This window comes from Octopus sinensis, linkage group LG8 (assembly GCF_006345805.1).
Source record: "Octopus sinensis linkage group LG8, ASM634580v1, whole genome shotgun sequence".
Lineage (NCBI taxonomy): Eukaryota > Metazoa > Mollusca > Cephalopoda > Octopoda > Octopodidae > Octopus > Octopus sinensis.
Window position 1 is genome coordinate 87,230,289 of NC_043004.1, and position 19,949 is coordinate 87,250,237.

The window sequence follows — 19,949 nt, forward strand, 5'->3', positions numbered from 1 at the left end:
TCCATATCAAGCTACCCTAAAACCTAATTACCAGTACACTCAAACCCACATATCGAAGGTAGATTTTAACATAATAAAAACTATATGAAGCCAAGATTAACTCCAATGCAGCACTGTCAATAATATTCTTGTTTAAGTATAATGAATTTGTACTTTACTAAAGTTTGGAATAAGCCATCAGATGAATGTAAAATTGTTTTTATTATAACAACATAAAAACATATATATCTATAAACACACACATGCATGGATTAAGAAGCTGATTCATGAAGATAACAAATTTTTTGAATACTAGAGGTGTTTTATACCAGCTAGGGCTGATCTAGGGCTGACCTTCATTAGTTATTTTGTAAGTTTATTAAAACAGTAATTCAAAAGATAGATAAATTATGCTTTCAAGTTTTTAAAAAAATATTTCAAACTCTTGAGAAACCTCTGCTATGAAATGAAAACAAAATTAAATTAGAATAGAATTTGAGTTAAAAAGTTGTATTTTTAGATAAAACTTATAGGATAAAACTTATTAACATTTATTACAAAGGCATACATGTTGCAGCTTCCCATTTTCCTAATCTTAAAATATCTCCAGTGTCCTATCTCTGGAAGAAACAACTGTTATTAAAATTAGGATGGTAGATTTGATGCAACCCTAAGCAAGTTGTATTAGAAGCTTTTATTAATATTTTTATCTTTTACTTGTTTCAGTCATTGGACTGCAACCATGCTGGGGCACACCACCTATATATATATATATATTATATATATATATATATATAGACATATAATAATTTATGTATATATAATAAATATATAAAGAATACTTCAGTAGCATCTTTTGAAGTTCCTACTTTTCTCAAATATAAAATTATAGACTGAGGTTAGGTACAATCTTATCTTTGGCAATGTCATATGATAAAAAAACATTTGCTCTATTTAATCTCTCTCTCTCTCTCTTTCTCCCCTTCTCTCCCATATTTACACACATGCGCATTGAAAACAGAGATCACAAGATCACAACCAGTTATAGATCTAAAACCAGTGTTGCTATTGATTTTGACTTCCTTGGCTTAAATTTCTTTCTCTATGGCAACAGCAGAACACTCTCACATTTTAAGACCTCCTATATACTCTACACAAACCAATCCAATAAAATCTGGTTGTTGGTTACTAACATTACAATGTGTTTTTTTTTTATGTTACTGAGTTGTAAAATCACCTCCAAAATGGCTTCTTTATTAAACCATGTTTGCATAACAATATATCATGAGATTAACTACTGTTGCCAGCTCATTTCATTTAACCCTTTCACTGCAATTAAATCAGATACATCCACTTAAAATTTCATTACCCTTAACTGCAGAGAGCACTTTTAATACCAATCTATCTTTTGTTAAAACATGTCAAATTTTTAGTCACAAGGTTTTGGTTGACCTGAGGTTATGGTAGAAAACACTTATTCAGCTGTGCCATGCAGTGAGATTAAGCCCCAAAACCACATACTTATGAAGTAAACTTCTGAGCTGCATAGCTTTCGGGCTCCCCAGACCCCAGTTGAACCGTCCAACCCATGCTAGCATGGAAAGCGGACATTAAACGATGATGATGATGATATTTAACATCATTACTGGAACAATCATGAAATTTATTTTTACAGTTAAAGGATTAAGACGAAGCAAATTGCTCTTCTTCAAGCAATGAAGCTGAAAATATCAGTCTCACTTCATGCTTTCTCTCCCCATTCAATTTTTAATTAGTTTGTGTTTTGAAATTTTTTCCTCTTGCTGTTCTTAACGAGAATTAATCATTAAAAACTAATGATTTTTCTCTTCATTATGGGTGTAATTTTAATTAGTTAATTATGTTACCTTCACTTCTTAGTTCAAGATTAATGGTTTTGAGAGCATTCAAATTTGAAAAGCAATCTGATCTATACTGTTGTAAAAACGTTAACAGCAATGATAGCGGCAGCCTTTGTTAAGGACAATACTTTGTTGTTTTGTAAGGAAAAGAATATAGTCATCTGGATCCATTCCATTTCTTATTTTATTGATACTACCATATGGAATGAAAATAAATTAGAACCATGAGACACCACTGTCAATCCATATGTCATGAAACATCTAAATGAATTTGGTAAAGACTGCATCAAATTTACTGTACAAAGAATTGTTTCTTTTGAAGACAAGATATTGGAAACATTTGAGAATTAAACACAGGAGAAGCATTTTTTATATAATAACTAATATTCATTAAGACTAATTTACAAGTAATTCAATTTTGTTTCCATTACATATTTTTAGAGGTTTCCTGATTGTTTAAAATTATTAACTTGATCATATGTTGTATTAATCTTTCAAGTTATTGCTTTAATTAACTACCAGAATAATAGCTAATATAGGTTAATTCTAAATTATATCAAGCATTTGTTCATATTCAACAAATTTGTTAATTCACACGAACTAACTTCTTAATCCATTAATTAGAAACATTTTTATTTATTATTTACTTCAATATTCACTTTTCTTTACCAACATGGATTAGCTGGTTATACAAATTTAAGCTTGTGCATGATCAAATTTTAAAATAATTTATCACTTAGTTGGAAGAGAAAAGGCAGCATTCACCTTATTTTTCAGGACCTCTGAGAACTGATGGGAGAAAGTAAGTCATCCTCAGGCTGGGGACTTAACCTAAATGCTTGCAACAGAGTGGACTTCAGATCCATCCAAGATGAGAAATTACCTCTTCATTGCGCTTCTTTAAATTTCATTCACCAAGCTTTGGTTGATCTAAGATCATGGGAGAAAACACCCAGTGTACCACACAGTGAAATCAAACCCCAAATCACAAACTTCTGAACAATAAAATCATGCCTGCACCTGAGTTTTACACTTCAAAGGCTCAAAACAATACCAAGATTCAGTGATTGATTAAAACCACTATAGCATCTCATTTCTTTTGGTGATATTATGTTGAAAAGTATATTCTTAGTAAGAATTAATAAATAATTAACAAAAGAAACTGTATGATTAAGTGTCAAATTGATTAGCCTCTTTATTTCTCTACAAGAAACTTTACAAACAATAAAATTCAAGACCAAATGATAGTAAATCCTCAGCAAGTGAGTAGTCTTGTAGTTTTAATGTTGAATTTTTTTTGACTCTCTATCAATTGGAACTTAAACAAAAAATGAAACAATTTACTTTTGGTAAATATTAGGAAAATATAAACTAAGAATCTTGATCTCTGGCAAAGCTTTATTCCAAGAAATTTTCAGTTTAAAGGCAATTCTAGCTTCAATTCATATCAGGTATCAAGCTCAATATTAAGTTAATGAAATAATATATATAAGGAGTTGAAAGGTCTACAGAGCTGCTTCACTGCTTGATGAGACATCAACTCCTGCATTTGAAGATGGAGTACTGTAGTACCCTCAGCACATAAGTGTTTACCCTAATATATACTATAAAAAGATTATTCCTACAATACGCATGTTCTTCCTGATATGACCACCATCACCAATATCACTATTACCTTCCCTATTTTTACAGCCTAAAATCTAATGCTGAATTGTAAGATGAACAATTTACTGATAAATGGTCACATTCACCTTCCAACAAGACTGACTCTTAATGTTAAGATCTTAATTTCACATTTCTGAATTTCAAAAATAAATGACAAAACAGTTTGTTGTTCATATTTTCACATAGATTTATTATCAGATAGTAAAAATCAGTTGTATTTGTTAATCAGTTAAAATGAAACCAGTGTTCTACTTTCTACTAGAAAGACCAAGAGAAGGATTTTAGTACATAAGCTTACATAGTCTCTATATTCAAAATCATTTGTACTGAAATGGTAGATAACCATTATTTATTTACTCCAAGAAATTTTGATGTTATTTTCTTAATTTATACAGTTTGGTATCTCAGGCTAGAGTTGACGACAGCTTTAACTATATTATTCTATTTCACTGATTTGCAGCTGGCCAAATCATTATGTATCCATCAACTGAAATAAAAATCTGTTCAAAGGTCTTGAGTTCAAACCCACTGCAGGCATATCATTGTATGTTTAAAGCAGAACATTCAGTTTTACATTCTTAGGTATCAGGAATAGGTACCAAATCATCCAAGAATGTTATATGATAAACTAGCACTCTTATTCAGTGGATGGTTTGACTCTCCTCTGTTTAGCACTCTAAAGCAAAAGGTAAAGATGGGATCTTGAGGCTTTTATGGTTTGGAAGATAGTTATTTCCTAACAACTGAAGATTAAACATTTTTATGAAACCAGCTGTGCTTAAATAATTCTTTATTGTTAATGACCACCAATTCACTTAACTGTAAAATATCTACCATCAGTAGGTATAGGTTACTGCTGTAAGTAGCTGGAATACTGAAAAATTGTCAAGTAATTTATCATTTTGGGATGTTTTCATGAACAAAATCCAGTGAGTAAAACTTGCAGCAAATCAACATCTGTAGTAATGTTTATCTTTACATTTTATAAGACTTTATTTTTGCTTTGATTTTTTTTTTTTTTATATTTCAAAAATCACGTAAAAGAAATTATGCATTCTTTCTGGTAAAAATAACTTAAATACCCTAAATTATTTTTTAAATATTGAAAACTAATAAATCTAATTTATTATGTAGATGAATTCAAAAATATTATTAATTTCAACAGCTAGATGCTGGCTGCTCTTCAGAGGCATAAATTCGCTTTCTGTTTGTTAAATGAAGTTAGCACCTGTACCTGATCAGCAATTTTCATTGACTGACCTTACATCATGAATCCTCTACCTAATTAAGGAGAGCAATTTTGCATCCTAAATTATTTTTTAAACTAAGAATTCTTCATGATGACCTGACTCCAAATTAACAATTTAAAACTTTTATATTATACTTCATTTTTACATTTAGTTTGCAAGATTCTTGTTATGAATTTGTGTGTTGAAACAAATCTTGTATCTTGGAAGGGTTATTACACCAATAATAATAACACACTGCTCAATATCACTTCTGTATTGTTAGTCAATTGGTTAAATATCTAACTAATTGATCATTTATTTAATGCACTGGTTAAACAGTCAATCAGTTGTTTGTTGGTCAAAGTCCTTTTGTTTGCTCTTCATGACCTTCTCAATGGCTCACCTTCTCTCTCGATGATTGTATATAAACAAGTGTTAGGAAAGATTTTCTTCCCTTCTCAGACCATCAGTCCTAACAATAACATCCATAAACACATAATCATTACCATTAGTTTTTAGACATACTCTTAATTTATGCATACTCTTCCTTGAAATAGAAAAATTCTCACATCTACCTAAATTCTGGTTGAAAATATTGTTGCATAGTCATTTTAACAGATTGCTAATTCATTTCACTGGTAGCTGATCAAATGTTATTTCAGGCTCACAGACTATCAAGTCTGAAGAAACAGTAGTCATTGGACTAAATACCTTGCAATATTTAATTTTTTTCCTTTATGTTCTGAGTTGAGATACTTATGGAACAAGCTTTGCATTTATCTCTCTCTAGGATCATGAAAACTGATAGCAAGGTCAATTTACTATATCTATTCTATACAAATTTGTAGCCTTGTCCCATCATATCAAATTAATATTTCTTGATAATTTTTATGAAAAATATCGTAAATGCCCCATGGCAATTAAAATTTAAATTTCCTGAATTTTCTTAACAATTTTGATACCAACCTTCCTGAGACTACTTCTGGTTCTAATACAAAAATATCCATCTTTAAACGATGACTTTCCATCAAAGTTTTATGCAAGATCCTTTTGTTAAGTTACGTCCCAAACATCAGCTTAATAATGACGGATATTTTACTAAATCCCTCTAATTTGTCAGTTCATATTTTAATTAATAAAACATTTATGCAGTGTTTTCTGATTAAAATGTGGTATCAAAAAGGTTGAATAGCTTTGACTAAGAATGTCATATCTTTTTTCAAACAAGGAAGTTATTTATTACTCAAAGTTTATTATGGGTTGTTCATGGTTGAAATATATTTAACCATAAGTTTGCTAGATCAGGGCTATCTCGGGCTGAACAACTAAGTAGTGACATGGATTTTTCAACAACGTAGCTTTCTGATTTTTGTTATATATCATATACCCAGTATGTTATAAAGTATTTTATATATATATATATATATATATATATATATATATATACACACACACACATATACACACACGTGCATATATATATATATATATATAATTCTTTATTGCCCACAAGTGGCTAAACATAGAGGGGACAAACGAGGACAGACAAAGGGACTAAGTTGATTACATCGACCCCAGTGCGTAACTGGTACTTATTTAATCGACTCTGAAAGGATGAAAGGCAAAGTCGACCTAGGCGGAATTTGAACTTAGAATGTAGCGGCAGACAAAATACTGTTAAGCATTTCACCCAGCGCGCTAACAATTCTACCAGCTTGCCGCCTTCACAGCTCAAACATATATATATATAAATGTAGATGGTAGTGTTATGTAAGGGTTTTCTTACATATCTATGAGAAACATTTGTATTAAATGCGTTAACCATACTACAACCATCACTGGACCTAAGACAACATCATATTGTTCAGAACCTTGTTACACATTGTCTAACCTTATATATTGCATCATATGCAAACTTTATGGTGCCCTTTACATTGAAGAAATGGCCTGGTGCCTTGTAGATCTCTTTCAGGAGCATATTTGGTGCCTGCTACTATGTATGCGTAGCCAACCTGTTGCCACCAGGCCATTCCATCTTTCACTTATCAGTGTGCCACATCACTGTGCACCAGGTACCTACATTCTCAAAGAAACAGAGGGAACGTTTCATATTCAAACTTAGCACCATGTCACCAACAGGTTTAAATGGACAGTTTTCCTTCTACTCTTACACTTCCTCTTAATTCCTAAAACCCTTTCTTAACCTTAATTCCCATCTCACCTCATTTTTTCCCTTCTTCTCGCTCTCAACCTCTTTCCTTCTTCCTTCTTACACTGTTTCTCCTTCCACTTCTTTGCATATGAACCTCACATGGTCATGTGTTCCTTATCAGTTGCAGCCAGTTTTTTTTTGTTTTTTTTTTTTGTAAAACTCTGCTTTCTCTCTTTAATTTCTTTCCTTTCAGCTTTTCCTTGAAGAAGTACTGCGTTTGAAATGTTTAATTTCCACTCCTTGCAGCAAATTCACCATACTCTTTTTATCAGTTTTACTACATATGTCTTGCTCATACAAAACAGCACCAGCCTCATTGGAGTCTGTTCAGTCATTATATATATATGTGTGTGTGTGTGTGTGTGGCAGGACTACTGTGTCACTTGAATAAAAGAATTATTTACTAGCATTAATAACTAAGACTACCAGTCATTTTCATGGGTAACCTTGGCTATATATCATCATAATGTTTATAACTTGCACTATAATACATTATCATAATAGAGGTATTAACTCTTTAAAACTTAATGATCAAATTTAAAAAGACTTAGTGGTATTATTTAAAATTCTATTTCAAGTATTTGAATTTCAGAAAGCATTGAAAATTCTGTATCTTCTTAAATAAATTGGCCTTTTCATCTTTCTGGCATAAAAATGATTAGTTTGTCTAATTAACCTGATCATCCTGTAACCCTTACAGGACAATCAGGCTAAAAGACTTGGAAACTGTGATGCCATAATATGGGTAACTTGAAAACACTTATGAACTAAATAGCTTTCATTTCAATATATACATTATGATAGTAAGATATTATGATGATAATTATATTGGACACTACAAAATAATATACAATAATACAAAATGCTCTTTTGTTTTTTTCTCTATTTTCTTGTGTGTAAAATGCAAACAAATCCAACAGAAATAATTGTTTTAATTTAAGAAATGTGCCTAAATTATAATTTATGCATAAGGAAAAAAGAATTCTTCCAAGTATTTGACTTAAATTAGACAAAATTAAGGAAACAGAACTTTTAAACTTTTAAATTATTAAAGTAGCTATCCTTTCTAAACTCTGGCATAATCTTGTAAGCCTTCATAACATTACCCAATTGCTAACGTAATTTTGTCTCTTTTTTACTTTTTTTCTTTTAAATTGTCTAGTCATAATTAAATTATTTCTTTAAAAAGCCATAGCGTATATCTGAACAGTTGTGATGATGTGACAGGCTTAGAGTTTGGTTTTAAAAGACTGTGCAAAATGAAATTTCAGCTACCAACAAGAGATGTTTCACCTTCAGACACTTATAGATAATTCCCTAGGATGGGTTGACATGGTATTTTCTAAAGATCTCCAGTGAATCTTATAACAAGCCTGGAAAGTAAATAAGTGGTGAAGATTTTGCCTTGCTTTTTATTCAAAAGGTTCACTATGTGGATAAGATGAAGTGCTTTAAATGTTTAGTCTGAGAACGATAATCATGGGGCTGTTTTGGCCTTTGTAAACTGAGAAATCAGGATAGCTGGTTGAGGTTAATATTCAAGTTGAATTGCTGTGAACTGGAAGAGAAAACATTTAAAAAAATGAAGGATAAAGAGATGAGCACTGGCTTTGATCATCATATTCTCTTACTTCCTTTACTGCAACCTTCTTACATTTTTTGTACTTACTGTATTTAACAAAATGACTTAGAAATACATTTGAGACCAAATTGATAATATGTTAATTGCAAAGTTGTGTTTTGTCAATGGAATAACTGAAAAGAAACTATCTATTTACTTTTTGTCATTACAGGACACAGCTGGCCAAGAACGATACCGAACTATTACAACAGCATATTACAGAGGGGCTATGGGATTTATATTAATGTATGATGTCACAAATGAAGAATCCTTCAATGCTGTGCAAGACTGGTGTGTACCAAATATTTCTTTTGTTTCATTTTATTGCATAACTTATAAAAAAGTCTATATTTTTAAAAAATACCACAAGATCTTGTATTAAGCAGTCAGTCCTTTCTTTAAACCTCTGAGCTAGTGGTGCTTCAACCATTTTTATTATGCCATTAAATGAATGAGTGGTAAATTTCCTTTAGATCTGATGTTGCAGGTAATTATCTTAGAAGAATAAAATAATTCTTCAAATGGATAAACTGAAGTCAATAGAATCGAATGTCTTTCTAAAAGATATTCCAGTGAAAACATTAGCATTACTCATATTTTATATTACACCTATAATACAGCATTTCATCTCTGTTCACTAATTAGTAATTAATCCACTTTTATTATATTTATGCAACATGTTTAGGAGTTTATATTTCAATGTTCAGTCAAGGTGGGTGGACTATACTCATAACCCTGTCCAGGGCCTTAAATACTGGTGAGAGGGAGGAAGGTATCCTTAAATCAGAGACCTGACCCAAATGCTTACAGCAGAGTGGGCTCCACGAAAGACTCCTAAGGACCAGGTGATGGTGTTAAACTGGACAACAGATTAAGTCTGTCAGCCAAATTAAAAACATAAAATGAAATGAAATCTTAGCTTCCAAACATCTTGAGATATTTTAAAGATATCTTATTGGTCAGTACACTAATTGACCATAAGATGTGATAAGTAATTAAACGAAATTAAGCTCCTAACTGTTGAGCAAAATTAAGACTTAGGTCCCATTTATTATTTTTTTTTCTTAGGGCTGAGTATTTTGCATTCTATTTTGTCATGAAATGACAAAACTTTTGGTTTGGGCTCCAAGAAAATGATGTGCAGTACCCTTTTGTATTGCCATACCTAAATTTTTGTGAAAAGAGTTGATTTTTAAATTTTTTCTCATTTCTCAGGTTTGCTTTGAGTAAAGACTTCCTCTAAAAATGATTTTTCTGAATGGATTATTTATGATATAAAGTTATAAATTTAATTAAAAGATCTGAAAAGTACAATTGTTTACTAAGAAATATTTAAGCATATAAGATTTACCTTAAGAATGATTTCATAATATCAGGGTTCAAAGTTCCTTCTAATTTTATGTACACAGTGACAATGCTTTTCCTCAACTGTACTGAGAGAGCAAACAAGAATTTGCTGGTTGCTATCCTTCCTAAATTCTGCAGTGACCCTTCTGATAAAAAGTTAGACATAATTATTAAATATCATTTAGAGTGGATACATGTGAAAATGAAGGACAAAATGGTTTCAATTACCTTCTTTTGGGAGAGATGTGTCTCTAGGCTGCAAGAGGTGTAGAATCAATGCAAGTGAGAATATTAAAGCAATTATTCCACAGCAGCTCTCTCCATACACTGTTGCTAACCAACAGAAGAACTTACCTAGTAACACTAAAAATTTTGGGAGGTACTTGACCAAGTTCAGTTATCTTGCTTCCCTGTAAGCTCCAACATCCAGACTGACTGTTCAGTGTGAAAAGGATCAAAGATAAGGTAATCTTTGATCCTCTTCATATTGTTCATTGCTAAGCATGTCAATGAGACTGAGTGTCCTCAAGAACTAAAATGCTATAGAGATGACATGGAGTAACAAACGGAAACAGAAGAGAATGTGGAAAAGAAGGTGAAGGCCAATGAGTTTTTGTGAATGTAAAGAGCAGGGAGGGTCTGTTGCATCTGACAAGGAACCAAACACATCTGTCAGTCAGAAATCACTTGACCTGAAGAATTCCTGGAAGCATAGATCTAAAACCAGTGAATCATTTGTTAATCTTTATAAGATCAACAAATTATCAGAAAACCTAATTGTGATCCCTGGGGATGACTGATAAGTAGAGGAGGTGATGGTATTTCTGAGTGGGGATGAGATAATGGGAATATTGACAGGAGCTAGTATCACTGTTCAAAATCACAAGAATTGTCTCAAGAAAAACCTACATTGCAGCCCAACCAGCTGTCATCTGGGGTGAGGGGAGGAAAAGGAGATGGTGTATTGAGCTTTACATTGATGATAATGAGGCAGAGCCTTCAAGAAGATATCCTAATGTATGTTGGTACTAAAGATAAAATTTGGTAGTGACCTTCTATCACTGATGATATCCAGGACACTATCAAGCAGCAGATTGTGCTTCTGGTACTTTCAGGAACCCAGGACTTTTCTTGAAGGAGTCATGTTTCGATTTAAGTAATCCCTCTGAAATTAAACATGTCTCATTGAATACACTTTTTTTTTTTTTATAAAAGATAATTGTGACTAAAATATATGAAATATTCTTAATTAAGGTAAGTTTTTGTTCTAAAATATATTTCTTGACTAGTAGTTGTATTTTTAAGATTTTTATAATTATATGTATTATGTTATGTATCATAAATAACCATGGAGAAACTCTTTAGGTGAAGTCTTTTCAAAAGCACACCTGAGATACAAAAGTAAGTCTAAAAATCTACACTTGCCTCAAAAATTAAGGTGTCACAAAAAGGTACTGCATTCTTTTCCCTTGGAGCCTAAGCCAAAAATTATGAAGTTATTTTCAATGTGGTATATTTGACAGGATTCATCATTTATCATATTTTATTACTAAAGAAAAAGGATTTTATAGCTATTAGATTCTTACTGAGGCACAATGTCAACTTTTGTCTTGTATTATCACTTAATCAACTCATTTCTTTAATCTGGAGAGATTAATAGGAGAATTGACCACAGTGCAATTTGAACTCTGAATCATGATGGATGAAACTACTATAAAGTGCTTAGATCAGTATTTAGATGTTGCTGTTAAACATTACCTCCCATGTGTTTTATGTAAAATTCAAACCTTTAAGATTTCAAGTACCATGTTAAACCTAATCAGTCTTATACTTGTTGTCCATGTGATCCAAGAGATCTTTGGCAAGGTGTAGATTATGCTATGCCTCCTTCATTTTTGTTTAAACTTTATCATCTTCAACTGTTCTTTAAATTATAATTCACATTCAATACTTGTTTTCCAAATGACTTAGTTTTGTTTGGTTACTAACCTTTCAAAGATCTTGTTTCCAATAAGGCTCCTCTTACAAATTATTTGAATTTAATGCTTTAAGATATGAAATACTTTAGTTTTTAATAGTTATTTAATTGACAGTGGTCTTTACTTATGTGCCCTTTCATACATTTTGCAGTTTTGAGAAAGTACAATTTAAATGTTTCATTTTTGTACTTAGTTTTCAAGATTCTTGGTGTGAAATCATGTGTTGAAAACAGATTTTGTTGTATGTTGGGAGATTCAACATTGTGAGGTACAAGAATTTGGCACAGAGATCACAAACACCCTACAAAAATTAAACATGTTATGAACAGAGGGATAGTATACCTTCCTAATCCAGCAGAATGTCAGTTGATAGCTGGCCTAAGATGAAAAGATGCAACCACAGGAACATGATTAAATAGAAAAACTTCTTAATGCATACTTGAGGAAAACAACCAGTGCATGTGTTTTATTGGCATAATGACCCTTCCAAGATACAGCACAAATTAAATCAAAAATTGTTATATAAATCACAGAGTGGTTTTTATACTAAAGATGTTTCTTCCTATTCTAGTTTCCTATTATAGATTTTGTATATGAGCTGTGTTTTAGTCTCAGATCAATCTTCATTAAGCAGACCTACAATTAACGATGCTTCAAGTGTTACCATCCAGCTGGTACTCATTACTATTGAATAGACTGGAATAATATGAAATAAAGTGTCTTGCTCAAGGATGCCACACAACTCTTGGTTCAGAAATTGAACCCAGGACTTTATGATCATAAGCTGAATACCTGAACCACTAGGCTATATGCCTCCACCCTGAGTGTGTGTGTGTGTGGTGTGTGTGTGTGTGTAACAAAATAATGGTGAAGAACACATATGACACTTGACACAAATTTCCAAAATCAGACATGGATAAACCTATGTACCTGACACCTAGTTTTTTTTTTATTTTGCTACTTTGTTCCTTGCTCTCCTTTTTTTCTTCATCTTTCAGCTTTTAAAGCCCTGTCTATCATACTATTCTACTACCATGTCACCTGCCATCTGGCTGGAACTTTTCTCAGCAGGTTGTCATATTGAAACTGCCAACTGTCCTGTTTTGTAAATCTGTATTTCCTCCTCCTTCTCATTTTATGTATTGACAAGTGCTTCTTTGGACCTATGTCTAGTTGAGGGTTCTTTCACCTGCCATACCTTCTGTGTCCATGATTCCCTCTATCTTTTACCCTGATCATTAGTCAATGCTGAGTTGTACATTCTTCACACACAATTCCCTATTCCATTTCCTGGTGAGTATAGAGTTTATTTGGTAGGTGATGATGTGGTTGGTTGATTACCAGAAAGTGATATTGCACCTCAAAACTCCAAAACCCTTGATAGTCTGTCATTTCTTGTACCATATCCATAGCTTCATGATGTTTCCCAACATATACATTAAGGTTACAAGCTATATTAACAAGGTTAGTGCCATTTTTCATTATCAATGTAGTTTGCAAGTGGGCCTCATGGAACTCCCTTTTTTTTGGTTCACTTGTTAGTCCTGACTGCTGAACATGTGAAAGAACAATTAAATCTTAATCTAATTATTCTGTCATATACCCTGACTGGCTCAATTACTTTATTTATTTCTCTACTGATAATGTTCCTACTGGTCTGTTACCTACCCAGAAGAATTCATGCCAGCATTGTTTGTTTGTTTGTAAGAAGTCTAACTGAGGCTCCTTTCCTTCTTCCCATTTGTGAACATCACATATCTACTCACCAACTCCAGCATCTTTACAATTTCTCCAGATCTCATGCCAGTGTTAATGGTGACACTTCTAAACTATTGTACCTGATAGGAAAAAGAGATTTCCTGTGTTGGGTGGGTTGCTTGATGTCTGTTTTCTGTATCTGTTTAGAAAGAGAGTCAATGTGATCATTTGATGACAGACAAAGGGTTCCACCCATAGCCAGGTACCAGACTACCCACTAATATGAGTAGCACTAACATGGTAAGTGTTAGTCCTGTACATGCAATTACGGTTTACCATTGTATTTGTGAATGGCAGGATTTGTATATGATTTTATTGGTTGGGTGCCCATCCTATCTTCAACCACTTTACAGCATGGACTGGGTGCATTTTAATTGCCACCAACACTACAAGTTGTTTATCAGAACTAAAGTACACCTTCTATGTTGTGTCTCTTTTTATTCAGACTTATTGTACTTGTGTGAAGTTGTCATTTCCCTCATGCCAAATTTCATTCCAAGTTACTGCTCCCTTTGTCAGGTTACCTTCAGTTTGGCTCATATCCTTTTATGAATTTGCTATGGATGTTTGCAGTATGGAGGTATGAAAAGGAAGATAAGGCTTCTTCGTGTTTACACTTGACTGGTGAATTTTATTCAGAATGTATTAGTTTGCTGTGTGGAAGGAAACTCAAAGTAGACTGGATTTGCTTGACTGGTTAGGGAGCTACATCTCTCCATAATGCTTTTAAAGGTGCTCACAGATGTGGCTAGCATATGGTAGGTTGATGAGTTTGTTTGGGGAGAAGGAATTCCTAGAAGTGTAGGGTAACAGCTTACAGTCGACAGGCAGATTGAGATGACTAGAATAATAGTGGCTGGTCATATTTGTCATGATAAAAAAAAGTGGAGGTGCATTTGACAAGCAGAGTGGCTATCTATGGTTACTAGGTATAAATGTTGCTTCTGTTTCACTGTCTGAGAATAAGCTAATTTCTATAGGGTTATCTTCTGAAGCAGCATGTCCTGATAAGTTTAAGGGAAATCAAAGTGTGGGATGGGGAGTAGACATATCAGCATAAAACCATTGCAGTAACTATATATATAACTTGTGCTGATATTTTGGTTAATCTTTCTTCTAGACAGAATTTATTGTTTTCATTTTGCATATATTCTGGTTGCTAGAAATAATTAAGGAAATAATTGTGAAAAATAGTTAATATTTTTATGAGATATTAAATCTACCCTTATATTATCTCATGTTCTTTGCCTCTATCTATCTATCTATCTATTTATCTATGTCTATTTTTATTTATCTGTCATATATATATATATATATATACACACACACACACACACACACACACCCACACACATGTATGTGTGTATGTACATGTATATATGTATGTGCATGTATATATTTGTGTGTGTGTGTGCGTATGGGTAAATAGTAATGAAATTTGGCATTAACAATATTAAAAAACCACATATATTTTCATAAGTGGTTTCTCCGCAGTCTACTAATTTCATTTGGAAGAACTACTACATGATTGCTTAACCTGTTAGAAATAGACAGAAGGGAACATAAGACAATGTCATCCTAGAAACACCATATCTAAAAATGTGATGGAATGGTCATGTCTGGAGCATATTTGGTCATAGGTCTGGCTGACCAGGCCTGACTTGGTGCTAAACACCCACAAAATTTTTCATTTGTAATAATGTTTTGTGTTGATGTTATTGTTTTCTGAATAAGTTCAATGTCATTACAAATTTAAAAGATTTTTGTTATATTTAGAATTAATCCTCATGAGGTGTTGGTAATTAAATAAAATGGCTAATACTCAAACTACAATATAGATTATTAAGAAAAGCTTGCCTTGGCACTCTCCTGACAGCTATTGAAATTGTTAATGTGCTCCTTTGAATGCAACAATCTAGTGTTCACTTTCTCTACACTTTGTTGCTTGTGTGCAGCTATAAGCATCACTACTGCTACTTGTCATGACATTCTGAAAATCAATATTTCTAACAAGCGTTCTGTTCAAAGAAAACCACTGCTACATTGCTGCAGAATCTCCTCAACAACTGGGCAGTTTGGTTACTTGGCTTACTTCACACACACACACACACACACACATACACACTCGCACACATGTTCACATCACATTATACTAACAGACACCCACCTACCTACACAAACAAACATACACCCACTTACATACGCCTACACTAACTAACATAACAAACACTGAGAGAGAGAGAGAGAGAAAGAAAAGGTGATTATAAAATGGGTTTGGACTGAATTTCTACTGCAACCAATATCCATATCTTCCTTACTTCCATCACAGTATCGATTGCTCTAGAAAATCGGTACCTGTCCACTTTAACTGTACTTATTTTCTTCCCTGATGCTAATCTACATAATATAAAGTAATAATAATAATAATAATGATAATAATAATAATAATAATAATAATAAAGCCAACAATAACATGAATTGATAAAATAAATAAAAAAGGGGGGGAAAAACAAAGCTCACCAGCTGCTTGACTCCAACTACTGCTTTGTCATGTGACACTTCTACTGTTCTATTGATTTTCTATACTGAAGAGAGAGAGAGAGAGAGAGAAAAAAAATTTAGGTAGCCATTTTGTTGTTTCCTACTTATCATTTTGTACACTTCATCATTAATCAATTAAGCTGAAAACTACTAGGATAGTTTCCATCCTCACTCACTCTCTCTCTCCCTTTCTGTCTCTCTGCATCATTGTTATTCAAATAATTTATTATTATTACTGCTGTTTTTTTCTGTTGATAATCTTCTGTTGCCTTTAAAACAAAGAACCCTGCCCCCTCATCTCTTGGTATGTATGTTTGGTAGCAGTATAGTTTGTTGCAAGTGCTACTTTAGGAATGTCAATAATAGGATCTAATCCTGGTTCAAACCTTTACTTTACCAAGTTTTTTTTTAAATTTATTTTAAGTGGTCAAAAAAAAAATGAGTTCTAAATTTTATGAGATACACTTTAACATGTAGTTTATCATCATCACCATCATCATCATGATGTACTGGTAGAATTGTAAACATGTTCAACAAAATGCTTAGCAGTATTCCTATTGGCTCTTAATGTTCTGCATTCAAATCCCTCCAAGGTCAGCTTTTCCTTATATCCCTTCAGGGTCAATAAAATAGAGTACGAGTCAATGTAATCGACATGGCCTCCCCCATTAAAACTGCAGGTTTTGTGCAAAAATTAGAATTATCATTATTGTATTATTACTACTACTACTACTACTACTACTACTACTACTATTACTATCATTATTATTATTATTATTATTATTATTAAGGTAGTGAGCTTGCAAAATCATTAGCACACTGGGCAAAATGGTTTGCATTATTTCATCCAACCTAATGTTTTGAGTTCAAATTCCACTGAGATTGACTTTGCCTTCCATCCTTTTAGGGTTGATAAAAATAAGTACCAGCTGACCACTGGGATCGACATAATTGACTTAACCCCCTCCTTTAACTTGCAGGCCTTGTGCCAAAATTTAAAACTATTATTATTATTATTATTATTGAGTGAGAGAGCAGTGCATGCCATCAAAGTGACACCAGGGTAAAATATACAAAGCCCAGTATACCCATCATGACTACCCATCTGATGAGGGTACACCAGGCACATGCGTCACAACCATATGTGTGCGACATGGTGATCTCATATCAAGATAAACAGTGCATGACCTTGCAGGTGGGGCCCAGCTAGAATTTTCTTCTGGTCGAGTAACCCTTCCTGCTCAAAAGGTCACTGAATAAGGGTTGTTTAAGGATGTTGAACAAAACACCCATGTTTCCAAAGGTAAATTATCCAAACCCCAAAGAATTCCTCTCAGCACATGGTTATGCTGCTCCCTTACTACTTCTGCTCATGATTAGAGATGCACATATTGTCAACCACCAAGGGACATACTCAGCTGGTTAAGGTCAAACAACTGACAGGCAAATTTGTGGTTTTGAGCAGAATATTTACTGTAGCCCTTCTTTTATACCAAGACAAAACAATGTACATGATAACACTTCCAATCAGTTAAAATCAGAAGCCATGAGAGCCAGTGCTTGGTACTGCATCAGGGCATTTATTATTATTATCATCATCATCATCATTATTATTATTATTGACATGTGTAGAGCAGTATGTTGGCGAAGTCAGTAAAGCAGTGGAAGTGTCTAGTTATGTCCCTTTACATTCTGAGTTCAAATATTCTCAAGGTCAACTTTGTCTTTCATCCCTTCAGAATCAATAAAATACAATACTAGCCTAGTACTGGGATTGATGGTATCAACTAACCCTTCTCTCTTCAAAAGCATTGGCCCTGTACTTATAAGAAAGAATTATTATGATTGATGTTATTTATATTAGTAGAGCAATTTGCTGGCAGAATCAGTAAAGTGTTGGTCAAAGTACATTGTATTATTAGTTACATCTCTTTCCATTCTGAGTTCAAATCCTGTCCAAGTCAACTCTGCCTTTCGTCATTCTGAAGTTTAATAAAATAAAGTACCAGTTAATAGTTATACCAACTAGATTTGATATAATTGCTTATTTATTCTTTCCTCAAAAATTTATGGAATTACATCAATTTTAAAAATGGTTGTTGTTATTATTATTATTATTATTATTATTAAGGCAGCAAGCAGGCAGAGTTGTTAGCATACCAGGCGAAATACTTGGTGGTATTTTGTCTGCCACTACATTCTGAGTTCAAATTCTGCCAAGGTTGACTGTGCCTCACATACTTTCAGGGTCAAAAAATTAAGTACCAGTGAAACACTGGGGTCAATGTAGTCAACTTGTCCCTTCCCCAAAAATTTCAAGCCTTGTGCCTTTAGTAGAAAGTATCATTATTATTATTATATCTACTTAATTTTATCCTTTCACGTTTTGAGTTCAAATCTTAACAGAGTTGACTTTACCTTTCATTCTTCCAAGATAAAATAATGGTTAGTTTAATCAACTGCTCTTTCCCCCAAAATTTTTTGCTTTATGCCTACGGGAAAAATTCAATGAATACTCTTTTACTGGTGCCAGCCAGTGGATCATGGCCAAGCCCTAGCATTGCCATCTTTAAAACAAGAGGCTTGCTAACTGGACTTCAAGTGTATTAAATATACACTTACCACATGACCATGTTACCAATTATGCTACTGAGCAGGCTCTTCATGTTCTAAGTTAGAGTTGTGGAGGCACATGGCCTAGTGGTTAGAGCAGCGAACTCGTGGTCGAGGGATCGCCGGTTCGAATCTCAGACCAGGCGATGTATGTGTTTATGAGTGAAACACCTAAGCTCCACACGGCTCCAGCAGAAGGTAATGGCGAAACTTCTGCTGACTCTTTCGCCATAACTTTCTCTCACTCTTTCCTCCTGCATCTTGCAGCTCTGCGATGGACCGGTGTCCCATCCAGGTGGGGAACCTATATGCCAAGAAACCAGGAAACCGGCCCTTATGAGCCAGGCATGGCTCGAGATGGAACAAACATAAAAAAAAAGTTAGGCTTAGGTCAACTTTGCTTTCATCCTTTCACAGTTGATAAACTAGTCAGGAACTGAGAATGGCATAATCTGCTGGCCTCCTTCTTTCAAAATTTCTAGCTTTATACCAAAATTAGAAAGAATTATTTTTATTATTATTGAAATGTGGAGCATTCTTAGAATGGTCTATGTAATATTTTGAACACTTTGAGTTAGTGAAGTAATCCTTTATTAAATTAATAATTTGTTTTCCATGTCAGTATGTAAGGTTTATTTCATGACTATTAGTATCTTTACACAGATTTATGTAAGAGTTGGGTGAAAACATCATCACCATCTCCATCATCTGTATGGATTCTTATAGTCCTTTATGACTGTGTACCTTTCATTCTATGATCAACATTTTATATTGTTTTGGCAGATGAAAGAAACCTTTATGTGAATTCTTTCTTGTGTAAAGGGATATTGATAAAGTATTTATAATTAATAGAATAAATACAAACTCATTGTCCATTAGTGATATACTTTGCAGTTGTCTTTTATTCAGTTTATTTTAGCTAGGTAAGGGTACACCCTGATATTTTATTTCCACCATCCTTTCTTGCTTTCCTGCTGAAGTATCCGTGTATCTTCTCTACAACAAGAGACCTGTTCCTGTTCCTCTTTCCTACTTTAGACTCTCTACACCTGGTATAATGCTACCTCCCTCAATATGAGGAAGTAACATTGTACCACCAAAAAAGCATCCAGATACTCTATAAAG

At 33.2% G+C, this 19,949-nt stretch overlaps 1 protein-coding gene across 9 annotated transcripts in view; it reads left to right on the plus strand.

The window, feature by feature from the left end:
* Nucleotides 1-19,949, plus strand: part of LOC115215217 (ras-related protein Rab-3) — a 309,114-nt gene that overhangs the window by 274,430 nt on the left and 14,735 nt on the right. For all 9 annotated transcript variants that reach the window (XM_029784430.2, XM_029784429.2, XM_029784432.2 and 6 more), the window contains one exon: nt 8,759-8,877. In XM_029784430.2, the coding sequence (XP_029640290.1) occupies nt 8,759-8,877 (119 nt within the window). The remainder of the gene's footprint in view (nt 1-8,758; nt 8,878-19,949) is intronic.